At 50.1% G+C, this 13432-nt stretch overlaps 1 protein-coding gene across 1 annotated transcript; it reads left to right on the plus strand.

Annotated features, from left to right (window-relative positions):
• Positions 1 to 2793: 2793 nt before the first annotated feature.
• On the plus strand, positions 2794 to 8213 carry LOC124471021 (poly(rC)-binding protein 4-like). The gene is made up of 2 exons (XM_047025311.1): positions 2794 to 3354; positions 5599 to 8213. Exons 1-2 carry the CDS (start codon positions 3152 to 3154, stop codon positions 5951 to 5953), a joined length of 558 nt encoding a protein of 185 aa, XP_046881267.1. The 5' UTR covers positions 2794 to 3151; the 3' UTR covers positions 5954 to 8213.
• Positions 8214 to 13432: the final 5219 nt, after the last annotated feature.

Raw genomic sequence — 13432 nt, forward strand, 5'->3', positions numbered from 1 at the left:
AGGAAAAAAAAAAGAGAGAGATGAGAGACACACAGAGACACAGACACACAGAGACACAGAGAGACACACAGAGAAAGAGAGACACACAGACACACAGAGACACAGAGACACACAGAGACACAGACACACAGAGACACAGAGAGACACACAGAGACACAGAGAGACACACAGAGACACAGAGAGACACACAGAGACACACAGACACACAGAGACACAGAGACACAGACACACAGAGACACACAGAGACACAGAGACACAGACACACAGAGACACACATAGACACACAGAGACACAGAGACACACAGAGACACAGAGACACAGAGACACAGACACACAGAGACACAGAGAGACACACAGAGACACACAGAGACACACAGACACACAGAGACACAGAGACACAGAGACACAGACACACAGAGACACAGAGACACAGAGACCCACAGAGGACACACAGACACACAGAGACCCACAGAGACACACAGACACACAGACACACAGAGACCCACAGAGACACACAGACACAGAGACACAGACACACAGAGACACACAGACACACAGACACACAGACACAGAGACAAAGAGACACACACAGACACACAGAGACACACAGACACACAGACACAGAGAGACACAGAGAGACACACAGAGACACACAGACACACAGACACACAGACACAGAGAGACACAGAGAGACACACAGAGACACAGAGACACACAGACACACAGAGACACAGACACACAGAGACACAGAGACACACAGACACAGAGACACACAGACACAGAGACACACAGACACAGAGACACAGAGACACAGAGACACAGAGACACACAGACACACAGACACAGAGACACACAGAGACACAGAGACACACAGACACAGAGACACACGGACACACAGAGACACAGAGACACAGACACAGAGCTCAGCCCCCTCTGGGTGGATGGAGCAGTTACACTATCTGCCTGTAGGGGGGGCCTCTGAGTTAGAGATTTGAGAGGGTTGTGTGTGTTCTGTTCTGTTCTGGCTGGGATCTCTGTTCCTGTACCCTCACCCTAACCTACCTTACACCACCCCACACTCACCCTAACCTACCTCAAGCCCACACCCACCCTAACCTACCTCAAGCCCACACCCACCCTAACCTACCTCAAGCCCACACCCACCCTAACCTACCTCAAGCCCACACCCACCCTAACCTACCTCAAGCCCACACCCACCCTAACCTACCTCAACCCCACACCCACCCTAACCTACCCCACACCACCCCACCCTCAACTACCTTACACCCCCCCCCCACACACACACACACACACTAGTGTACATGATCACTGTCACTGACATAAATAGTCTACATTTACAGCAAGAGGATAGTGGCAGAACAGAGAGAGAGCGAGAGAGAGCGAGAGAGAAGGGACTAAAATAGAACAACAGGGAAGAGATAAAAATGTAGATAGGACGAGAGGCTGTCCATCGATCAGACACATACCAGCCTGCCAACACGTCTGTCCTGGAGTCACTTCAGCATGGTACTGGCCTGACCTGGGATCGGCAGAGGTCAAGGTTCCACACCAGACCCCTTCCATCACATCCAGCAATCTAACAGGGACATATTTCTCATCTCAGCCCTCCCCTGGCCCTAGCCTCTCCTGGCCCTAGCCTCTCCTGGCCCTAGCCTCTCCTGGCCCTAGCCTCCCCTGGCCCTAGCCTCCCCTGGCCCTACCCCTCCCCTGGCCCTAGCCTCTCCTGGCCCTAGCCTCTCCTGGCCCTACCCTCCCCTGGCCCTAGCCTCTCCTGGCCCTAGCCTCTCCTGGCCCTAGCCTCTCCTAGCCAGTCCTCTCCTAGACCCACTAGTCTACTAAACCAAATAATGTCCTAGAGCCAGATATGTCTTAGCCCAGCCTGTAGCCCGGTCCTGTCCTAACACCAGCACTGTCCTAGCCCAGTCCTGCCCTAACACCAGCACTGTCCTAGCCCAGTCCTGTCCTAACACCAGCACTGTCCTAGCCCAGTCCTGTCCTAACACCAGCACTGTCCTAGCCCAGTCCTGTCCTAACACCAGCACTGTCCTAGCCCAGTCCTGTCCTAACACCAGCACTGTCCTAGCCCAGTCCTGCCCTAACACCAGCACTGTCCTAGTCCCAGTCCTAGCCCAGCCCCGCCCTGTCCTAGGCCCCGTCTCTCTCCAAGCTTCAGCCCCAACCTTACACACATCCATAAACAAAACAAGAAACCCATCTAGTGCTGTGCTGTGCTGATCTGGCAAGACCTAAACCAAAGAGTAGTTCCTCTCTCAGGTGCAAGCTCTGCACCCAACAACACAAACACAGAAGGTAAAACCACAGCAACTCTTTCTTCCGTTCCACACCGCTTGTTCCCCATTTCCTTCCCGCTATATTGACCACTAAAACAGCCGTGTGTGTTCTGGAGGAATTACACAAGCGTTGTTCCTCCTGACGGGGAAATCGATACCCACTCAGCCACTGGGAGGGGGGAGGACTGAAGCACACGGGTGTCGAGTCCATGTTCCTGATTGGGTACTTGGTGGTGTTTGAAATTGAAAGTGACCGTTGATTTGGACTGATTAGGGAGGTACAGGTTCTTTCTCCTTGGGTTGTGTTAGAAATACCCTGGGATGGGATGGGAGAGAGGGAGGGAGGGAGGGGGGGAGGGAGGGAGGGAGGGGGGAGGGGGGGGAGGGAGGGAGGGAGGGGAGGAGGGGGGGGGGGGGGGGGGAGGGAATGACGGAGGGAGGGAGGGAATGACGGAGGGAGGGAGGGAATGACAGAGGGAGGTCTTAGGATCATGATAACCAGGACAGACAAATCCCACATTCTGCAGGAGTAGGCAGTAAACAAGCCTTGCAGTAGTCAACACAACTGCTGGTGTGCGAGCCCAATTGATCCCTTTGTAAGAGAAATACTATGCTAATGGACAAAGGCTGTAATAACTGACATTTTGTGTTGTTGATGATTACATTATACTAACGATTAGCCATCTAATTGAATGAGTGTATACTTCTATGGTAAGTCTCTAGAAGTATTAGGGTAAATACCACCAGGGCCCCATAGTCAGACCTCAGATGATGGTAAACCTCTCTTGAGATGTTGGAACTACAAAGTGCTTCCCCCGTCTCCTTCCTCCTTCTCACACATGTCCCGCCCCCTCTCTCTTCAACCCCATCAGCTGATTGGCTCCATCATCGGGCGCCAGGGCACCAAGATCAACGAGATTCGCCAGGTGTCGGGTGCGCAGATCAAGATAGGCAGCCAGCTGGACAGCAGCAGCGACCGACACGTGACCATCACTGGAACACCAATCAGCATCAACCTGGCCCAGTACCTCATCACTTCCTGGTAAGACACAGCACCCGGGACCCATGATGCACCAGCCCACACCCAGAAAAGATACAGTAAAATACGTTGTGGGGCGTACAGTTCACTGTTCAATCAAACTCCTCAAAAACAAACAACTGATCCGTGTATCCGACGGGATCTGCAGCTGCGTCAGACGATCAGGGCCTCTTTATCAGACACAGATGAGGGTCTATCCTAGTCAGGGTCTGTGTTCAAGCCTCAGGCCAACACTAGGAAGAAGCCTTTTGAATGGCAGGCTGTGTAGCTGACTGCGTCTCCTTCTCTCTGCTGTCTCGTGTTCTTCCCTTCATCCCTGTCTGTCTCTGAGGCAGCCTGTGTTTCAGACCTGCCCCTTACCACTCCAGCCTGTCTGTCTCTGAGGCAGCCTGTGTTTCAGACCTGCCCCTCACCACTCCAGCCTGTCTGTCTCTGAAGCAGCCTGTGTTTCAGACCTGCCTCTCACTGCTCCAGCCCCTGTCTCTGAGGCAGCCTGTGTTTCAGACCTGCACCTCACCGTTCCAGCCTCCTCTCATGATAAACACTATGGCCATTAATATGCAAATAAGAGATTGCAGCCTGGAATGACTTGATATTTCACTCGGCTGCTCTCGCAGAGGGCTCTGACAGGGCATTTAGACCCTGCCTGTCACCACACAGGTCAACGGTATTTTAACGTTCGGACCTGCTTGGCTTGGATAGCTCCGGAGAGTTTTTTCTGAAGGGAAAATGGCACTTTGGGAAGGTGTCTCTCAGTATAATAAGGTTGAATTCGTTTTTTGATGTGTGTTTGTGTGTGCATGTCTGAGTGTCTGTGTTTGAGTGTCAGTGTGTGTATGTATGTGTGTGTGTGTCTGAGTGTGCGTATGTGTACACGCGAATACTTGAATACAGTCACGCGTGACTTTCGCATCGAAAAACAGACTGTTGAAGTTGGTAAATGACATTTCTGGGTCGACGTCCCACACAGCTTAGCCTAAAACCGCACCACGATTCTAACAGCGAGCATCGTTTAATAGTGAGATTTGACACCATCTTAATTGAGTCAAAGGGGTTATAAGAGCAGCACTGCCGCTCTGACAGCTACGACACAGCAGACTGGAGGAACGCTCTGCCATGATGGAGGCAAACCCCGCCCCCTCTACCCTCATCACATCAGCATCCCTTTATCTGCTGATGATTATTCATGCTTGGGATCAGTCCCTGTGGGGAACCTCTGCTCCTCTCAGCACATCTGTCAGACAACACAGCTCCCCTTCGTTTGTGATGCGGAGTGTTGCATCAGGACGTGCGTGCATATCGAACGCAACCCCGGTCTAGAAAGCGCAAAGACCTGCTCGCTGTGGAGCAGGAAGACTGGAGCAACTTGTCTGCGTTCAGACTGGGGGATTTTTTCGATCCTCTCGTGGTGCCTTCCGCAGGGAGAAATCACATATCTGACGTGACTGGATTGGTCGCAGCTGTTTAAAGAAAGGCCTGTTTACGGCAATCCAATCATGGTAGATTTAAGGAAGTCCCACAGGACGAAGGAGAGAGATTGCAGTAGAGAGTCTGAACAGGGCCCATAGCCTGATCAATTTCCCTATCCAATCAGATGCTCGGCTTAGTTTATCATCACACACAATGTAATTTTCCAGTGCATTGGCAGGATTTCTGTACCATATATCGACCAATCAATCAACTAACAACAATAATGTATTTATGAAGCATGTTTTAAAAAGAACAGTTTTGACCAAAGTGCATTACAAAACCATCAATCAAAGAGCATCAACACAATGACACTTTAAACATGAAGAACTCCACACAGTGGACCTGTCTATTTACCAGTGCATTACTTGGTTTGTGAGGTTTAATCTCCTGAAGAGGAAGACCTCTCCTAATGTATTTGACTTATTTTGTTTCCCCCTCCCAAGCCCCTTCCCCGGCCATCTCCCTGACTTATACAGCACCTCCCCCATGGGTTCCCAGGCCCCCCCTCAAATAATCTGTTGCAACCTCCAGCAAAACACACCTTTATGATTATTTATCTCCAATTTCCTTTAGTTTGGTTTCAGTTTTATTTATTTGATTTCTCTCGATTTCTTTCTTTAACATGTCTTTTATTTAACCTTCTAACCCTTTTCCATCCGGACTCCTCTCCCTTTCCCTGTCCTCCTCCCCTCCCTCCTCCCTTCCCTCCACTCTCCCTCCACCTCCTATCCCCTCCCTCCTCCCCTCCCTCCCTCCCTCCCTCCGTCCCCTGTGCAGTTTAGAGACCGCCAAATCCACCGCCCAGTCCTCCTCCATGTCGGCCCCTGTTGACCTCAACATGAGCTTCACCACCCAGCCCGCCCCTCCTCCTCCTCCCGCCGCATCCTCCGCAGCCTTGGCAGCGATGGGAGCTCTGCCCCACGCTCCCATGATGGGCGCCCCCTATGCCCTCCCCTTGTCCAGCCTCCTGGGAATGAAATCCTACCCCTTCCTGGCACTCTCCTCCCCCTCCGCCACAGCTGCCGCCGCTGCCAGCGCCCCTCCGCACGCCGCCCTGGCCTCCTACACCGCCAAGATCTCCTCCGCCAACGGCATCAAGAAACCAGAGCGCCAGAAGTTCGCTCCCTACTGAAGTTCCCCGCTTTCCTTTCCCCCCCCCCACCCCCCCCTCGTCCTCCGCCGCCCAAGTCCGTCCCGAGGAATTGTTGCCGCCGTCGACCACTGTCCGTCGTCCAATAGGACGACCTCCTGGAGGGGAAGGGCTGTTTGTAGTTCTTCCGTCTTGCCTGATGATGTAGTTACGTAGTTTCAACGAAGAAAAAAAAAAAGAAGAAAAATTAAAAACAGTGTGTTTTGTAGCTTGTCCCTGACTACGGTTCAGTGAGAGCCAGGAGAGCTGGTTGGTATAGCTAGTCATAACCATATTTATCTTACTGGCCAAGGAAGCCACTCGAGCAAGCCATAGACTATATCTTCCTCTCTTCTTCCCTTCTTTTCCTCCTTCTTCTCTTTTCTCCTCTAACTCTCCCTTCTTCTGTTCTGTTTATTGATCTGTACGAGCGATTCCTGCTGAGAGAGTTTATGACTGCCACACTGTTGACTGATGCTGGGCTGCACTGAGGCAGCTTTTACACAGCCCTGCAAGTCTACGTCTGCTCCTGTACACTACTTCCTGTCTACTTCCTACGTCCTACTTCCTGACAGTTTCTTCTTCTATAGTTTTTTAAGTATTTGATGTAAAAAAGAAAAGAAAAAAAAAGGTTTCTGAAAGCAAATTTTACGTTTTCTTTTTATTTTCTTGCTAGTTTTTAAGTGCTTTTTGTCACATTGATTTGAAATGTGTTTAATTTATTTGATTAATTTATTATGATGAGTATTACCTTTATGAAAAAAGAAACACGTTTTGGGATTGGGTAATATTTTTTTTTTTTTTTTTTGGGGGGGCAGCAGGTTACAAACTATATACTGTCTACTACCAGTTTATTATGTCTAGTTCTAAAAGTTTGACTCAGTGACAAATGTTTTTTTTCTTCCGTCCAACCACATGTGTGGTATTTCCTAATGAGCGTTTAATAACAGGATGTTTTCGTTAGCTAGAAAAGTAGTGTTTTCACAACTGATTTGTCAACACCATGAAACATGCAGTACAAACATGCTAGTGCTGGGGACTACACGTGTGTTCACATGTCGGATCTATGACGATGCAGAAGGCCTCTTTCTGGGTGCGCTAGCAGTGCTTCTGTCTCCAAGGTCTGTCCTACTGACATCCTATGCATGGTAACTGCCCTGGACGGAGCCCAATGCTGCATGTTTGCTTGGCCTCACTCACACACACACACACATTAGCACACAAATATTTGTTAATACACACACCACCACACACACACACATTACCACACACTCTCTTCCTATCTTTCTCACACACACACACACACACACACACACAAACACACAAACACACAAAACACGCACACACACAAATGCCTGAGTCTGTGCATTGGCAGGTCTCCATATTCGCCACTGTTGACAAGGTGAAGCAATACTAACCATGTAGAGAGGCAGAGCAGTAGCACTGGACGCCCCAGATGCCCCAGACACAGACGGATACTGTTGCCAACATCCACTGTAACTAACTCCTAACTATTCAACTCAATGGACTGTAATGCATAGAGTCATCTGTTTGTTTCTCTGTTCTTGTTTTTTAATGATGAATACGCGGTATATGAACTCACTTATTTTTATAATAATCCCAGATGTGATGAAAACTGTGTGGACACTAGTAACAATTCATGATTCATTGTTAAAAAAAAAAAAGAAAAAGAAAATACACTTTTGTTGTTTTTGTTTATCAAACCTTCATTCAGTTTTATTGATTTGCATGAGTTCAACTTGAATTGATGTCTATGCAAACCTGCGTGTCTCAATGGTCTAGCCTGGTACTCTACCGGAAGCTACTGCAGTGAAAGGGCTATGAGGCGGGATACAATTAGACCTGAGACAAACACTGTGAAATACTGTCTGGGGGTGCACTTGATTCGATGTACTTCGCTCCATACAGTGAGTATCTCAATGGGATGTTCCCTGAAGGGCAAACTCTTGAGGTAAATCAAATGCAGCTGAAGACTTTATAAACAGTGTTTGACCCAGGCCCAGGCATTGACCATAACTTTGTGGACCATATAGAAAACATGATAATGATACAACCCATGCTCTCATTCCTTACCTACACTGATAGAGCACCACTGTACGGTATTCGAGACAATGCAGTTGGATTTGGGGGGGGGGGAAAGTAATAGGACACTCCAATATTGCACTTGATATTGAACATGAGTTATCCATCCTCGTGGTTATTGTGTCATTCAGTTCTGTTTTGTTGTGTCCCCCCCCCCCCCCCCCCCCTCCTCCTTCCAGGAGAGGAAGTTTAGTCATTCGTATCTACCTGATGTTTTGTAACTGTCTCTGTTTCTTTCCATTCATGCCATTATAATGATTAAAACCTACACCTGTAATGTCTGTCGTGCCTCCCTTCTTCATTTGGCAGCCTACAGAGGCTACGGAGACTAGTGTTGTGGAGGTGGTTCCGGAACCGTGTTGACAAACAGGAGCCTCCACATCCTGCTGGTGTTGTGTATGTGTGTGTGTGTGTGTGTGTGTGTACGTGTGTTTGTGTGTGTGTGTAGTACTTGAAACGCTCACTCATAACCAACGGCAGCCCAAAGCAATCAATCAATTCCAGTCGTGTGTCGCTAAGACACAGCCCAGCGAACCCAGCATTGTAGAACAGCTACAGACCAGATGCATCGACGCTAGGTTTGATCCTTGGTGATCCCATGAGTGCTGACGCGACAGTGTGTGAGATTCTGCCCAGCCGTGACAGCCATCTCTGACTGCTGCACCTAGCAGGGTAGACTGCTGCTCTATGTAGCACTAGGGACAACCTGCTGCTCTCTGTAGCACTAGGGACAGACTGCTGCTCTCTGTAGCACTAGGGACAGACTGCTGCTCTCTGTAGCACTAGGGACAACCTGCTGCTCTCTGTAGCACTAGGGACAGACTGCTGCTCTATGTAGCACTAGGGACAGACTGCTGCTCTCTGTAGCACTAGGGACAACCTGCTGCTCTCTGTAGCACTAGGGACAGACTGCTGCTCTCTGTAGCACTAGGGACAGACTGCTGCTCTCTGTAGCACTAGGGACAACCTGCTGCTCTCTGTAGCACTAGGGACAACCTGCTGCTCTCTGTAGCACTAGGGACAGACTGCTGCTCTCTGTAGCACTAGGGACAGACTGCTGCTCTCTGTAGCACTAGGGACAGACTGCTGCTCTCTGTAGCACTAGGGACAACCTGCTGCTCTCTGTAGCACTAGGGACAGACTGCTGCTCTCTGTAGCACTAGGGACAGACTGCTGCTCTCTGTAGCACTAGGGACAGACTGCTGCTCTCTGTAGCACTAGGGACAGACTGCTGCTCTCTGTAGCACTAGGGACAGACTGCTGCTCTCTGTAGCACTAGGGACAGACTGCTGCTCTCTGTAGCACTAGGGACAGACTGCTGCTCTCTGTAGCACTAGGGACAGACTGCTGCTCTCTGTAGCACTAGGGACAACCTGCTGCTCTCTGTAGCACTAGGGACAGACTGCTGCTCTCTGTAGCACTAGGGACAGACTGCTGCTCTCTGTAGCACTAGGGACAGACTGCTGCTCTCTGTAGCACTAGGGACAGACTGCTGCTCTCTGTAGCACTAGGGACAACCTGCTGCTCTCTGTAGCACTAGGGACAACCTGCTGCTCTCTGTAGCACTAGGGACAACCTGCTGCTCTCTGTAGCACTAGGGACAACCTGCTGCTCTCTGTAGCACTAGGGACAGACTGCTGCTCTCTGTAGCACTAGGGACAGACTGCTGCTCTCTGTAGCACTAGGGACAGACTGCTGCTCTCTGTAGCACTAGGGACAGACTGCTGCTCTCTGTAGCACTAGGGACAGACTGCTGCTCTCTGTAGCACTAGGGACAGACTGCTGCTCTCTGTAGCACTAGGGACAGACTGCTGCTCTCTGTAGCACTAGGGACAGTTTACCAGTCATATCAATATCGAATATCTATATATACTGTGTGTGTATATGTACATACAGAGTGTGTGTAGATGTGTGTGGGTGTGTGTTTGTGCGTAGGTGTGTGTGCTCAGCACAAAGAGAGAGAGAGCCTGCTGTGATGTCTCCGAGCCAGGTAGAGTATAATGACACCAACACACTCTGCCTTGATGATGGAGCATACAGATCAACAGTAGCAAAGTACACACACACACACACACACACACCTACACACTTTCATGCTGCTGGCTCTCAGCCATCACCTCCACAAACACAAAGACTGGCACACAGAGATGAAAGCAGGCTATGAATAAGGGCTTACTCTTCAACAGCTGGTCAAACACAAACACATTCTTCTAGGCAGCACGGTTGTTTTTGGCGAGTGTCTGTTGTGTGTGCGTGTGCGTGTGTATGTCTGCGTGCCTGTGTGTGTGTGCGTGCTTGTGTGCGTGTTGGGTGTGTGAGTGTGCGTGCTTGTGTGTGTACAGGTCTGTTGTGTGTGTGTGCTTGTGTGTGTACAGGTCTGTTGTGTGTGTGTGCTTGTGTGTGTACAGGTCTGTTGTGTGTGTGTGCTTGTGTGTGTACAGGTCTGTTGTGTGTGTGTGCTTGTGTGTGTACAGGTCTGTTGTGTGTGTGTGTATGTGTGCACATGTGCCCGCTGGTGTAAGTCTGTTGTGGCGCGTGCTACTCTGCGTCACGCGTGTTGGCGTGTGCATGTGTGTGTATGAACCCTGTGTAGAGTGGCGTGTACAGCCCTGTGTTGGCTGACGGGTGTGCGGTGTTTGGAAGAGGCGGGCTCACAGACTCAGACATGTTGAACATCCACACAGACCAATCAGCTGGATGTGCATTGTGACCCCCGTCGCCTCCCACTCTCATGACATCACAGACACTGGAGAGAGTGAGGGGGAACGAGAGAGATAGAAACATGAAGAGGGAGAGGGGGAGACAGGCTGGGAAACACACATACAAGCAAATGGGGAGTTAGAGAACGCGTGAAAGTTGAAATGAGAGAGAGAGAGAGAGAGAGAGAGAGAGAGAGAGAGAGAGAGAGAGAGAGAGAGAGAGAGAGAGAGAGAGAGAGAGAGAGAGAGAGAGAGAGAGAGAGAGAGAGAGAGGGGGGAGAGTTGGATGAGAGAGATAGAAAGTAATTACTCCATCGGTAAACCCTCCACTCAAGTCTTTGAACAACAGTCACAATGAAGCATCAATTAAGAACTATTCAGAGAGCGAGCCGGAGAGAGCGAGCGAGTGATTATACAGCACTTGCCTCCTCACTGTCAGCAACACAGCGAACACAAGCTGGCTGCTTTATGCCGACTTCACTGCTCAGGCAGATTGTGCAGCGATGCAGGATGGTAAAGCTCTCTGTTTAAATCACAGGATATTCAGGAAGTTTTGGCAAAAGCGTTGTACAAACGGAGCTGTTGTTTAGTGGATCAGGAAAGGTTGAACGTCAGATGATCCTCACAGGTTTCTACTTCCGTATCTCTCTCTCTCCCTTTCTCTCTCCCCTTGCTCTTTCTTTTCATCTTTGTTCTATCCCTTTTTCTCTTTACATCATGTTCCTTCTTTTTAATCTCTCTCTCTCATACACACACACACATACAAAGAGTGCTGGATGATTGACGACTCTTTGTCGTTACATCCGGCCCCACTCCCTGTAAATGCAATCTAACCTAATAAAGCCTCGTCCAATCATATGCCTCTGGGGATTCCCCCAAACCCCCCCCCCCCCAGGAGAGCAGATGCTCCAGAGAGCTGACAGGACACTCCCAGCACCTGATCCATCACTGGAGAGATGTGTGTGTGTGTGTGTCTGTGTGTGTGTGTGTGTGTGTGTGTGTGTGTGTGTGTGTGTGTGTGTGTGTGTGGAGGAGGGATTGCGGATGTGATGTGAGCAGGAGGTGGAGAGCAGGGTGTGTCAGGAGAGAGCGGGATGAGAATGGAGGTGGATTACAGAGGAAGTGAGGGAGGAAGAGTGGTGGGGGGGTGGGTGAGGAGGGTGGAGAGGGCAGGAAGAGAAAGGAAGGCGTTGACACTTCTGACCTGTAGCTTCCACATCTAGCTTACAGTTTACAACCTCCAGCCTCTATCCTCCAACCTTCATCCTCCTTTTTCCCCCAGCTTCCATATCCCAGTCTAGTGACTAGCCTCTAGGCTCCAGCTCTGGGTATCAGATTGTCCATGGAGGGGAAGGGTGGTGGGGGGGGGGGGGGGGGGGGGTGGTAGAGGATAGACATAGGCTGGGGAGAAGATAAGATGCTGTTACATAGGAATAGGATTGGGAGTATCAGAAACATCTAGTAAGGCTGAGAACATCAGGGAGATGATCCCTTCCCCCAGAGACAGATCAGATCATTTCCATACCACATGTCAGCTTTTCTCATACAACATGTGTGTGTGTGGTGTGTGTGTGTGTGCGTGTGTGTGGTGTGCGTGCGTGCGTGATGTCAGTTTCCTCAGAAAATAGCATCTGCTAAGTGATGAGAGCGTGCAGAGAAGTGAGATGATTCAAGGGTGCCATTACAATGATCGTCATGAAGCTGTTTAGGGTATCAATGGCCCTGTTTTACTTGATTCCATGTCTCCTGGGCGTGAATGAGTCACCAAGTTGTGTCTCACGCCTGGGCACAGCCTCTGTTCACGGCTCCCTTCCAACAACAACCATCATTATCATCCCTCCGGAAGAGTCCGTCGAGCACAGAGCTATTTCCAAACCCCCTGTCCGACACCCAACGTTTTACTTGCAACACATGCTCGCCGTCTAAAAATACTTCCCCCGGCGTCCAGCCTGGAGATAAAACCCTCCATTGTTCTGTGAGCTGCTGGAGCCTGCTGGTCGGACAGGGTTAGGGCCTCTGCCAGGCCCCCAGGCCCCCAGTCCCAGCGCTGGAACAGGGGGGAGACACAGTTCAGCGGCTCTACGGAGGAGGAACTCACCACCACAGCCAGGACAGTCCACAGCTATGGAACTATTTATAGCGGGGAAACACATGTCGATAAAGTTTGGTATGTTTGTACGTGTGGCGTTACAGTACACAAACGCGTGGTGATATTTGAATAGATATATCGCAGGAAAGTATGTATGGTGATAAGATAAAGCGTGTGCTGCAAAGTGATGATTCATTCATTTAGCAGATGCTTTAGTCCACAGCAACATACAAGAGAGGGATCAACCCCAGCCCACCAGGGTCAAATCAGAGGGTACTTTAGATCGGAGGATTCAACTGAGGTAACAAGGATTCAAGCAAGGTAACTAGGCCACAGGAGAGGGTGGATCAGTCTGGAATGAGACGCAGCCCTGATTCCCCACTGTTGTTTCATCTGGGTCAGTGAGGGAGGGGGAATGGGCTGCTCCCATTGATTTTTCCCCTCCTAATGGATTTCATTGGAGCCCTCATGTTTCTGCATTAATATTTCACTACTTCTCCCTCTCCATTTCCTGAGCTGTAAAAGCTTAGCCATGCAGGCTCGCTGTGTGTGTGCGTGCGTGCAGAGCAGGGCAGGGGCTAGCCAGAATCA

Source organism: Hypomesus transpacificus, chromosome 9, assembly GCF_021917145.1.
Source record: "Hypomesus transpacificus isolate Combined female chromosome 9, fHypTra1, whole genome shotgun sequence".
NCBI classification, from domain to species: domain Eukaryota; kingdom Metazoa; phylum Chordata; class Actinopteri; order Osmeriformes; family Osmeridae; genus Hypomesus; species Hypomesus transpacificus.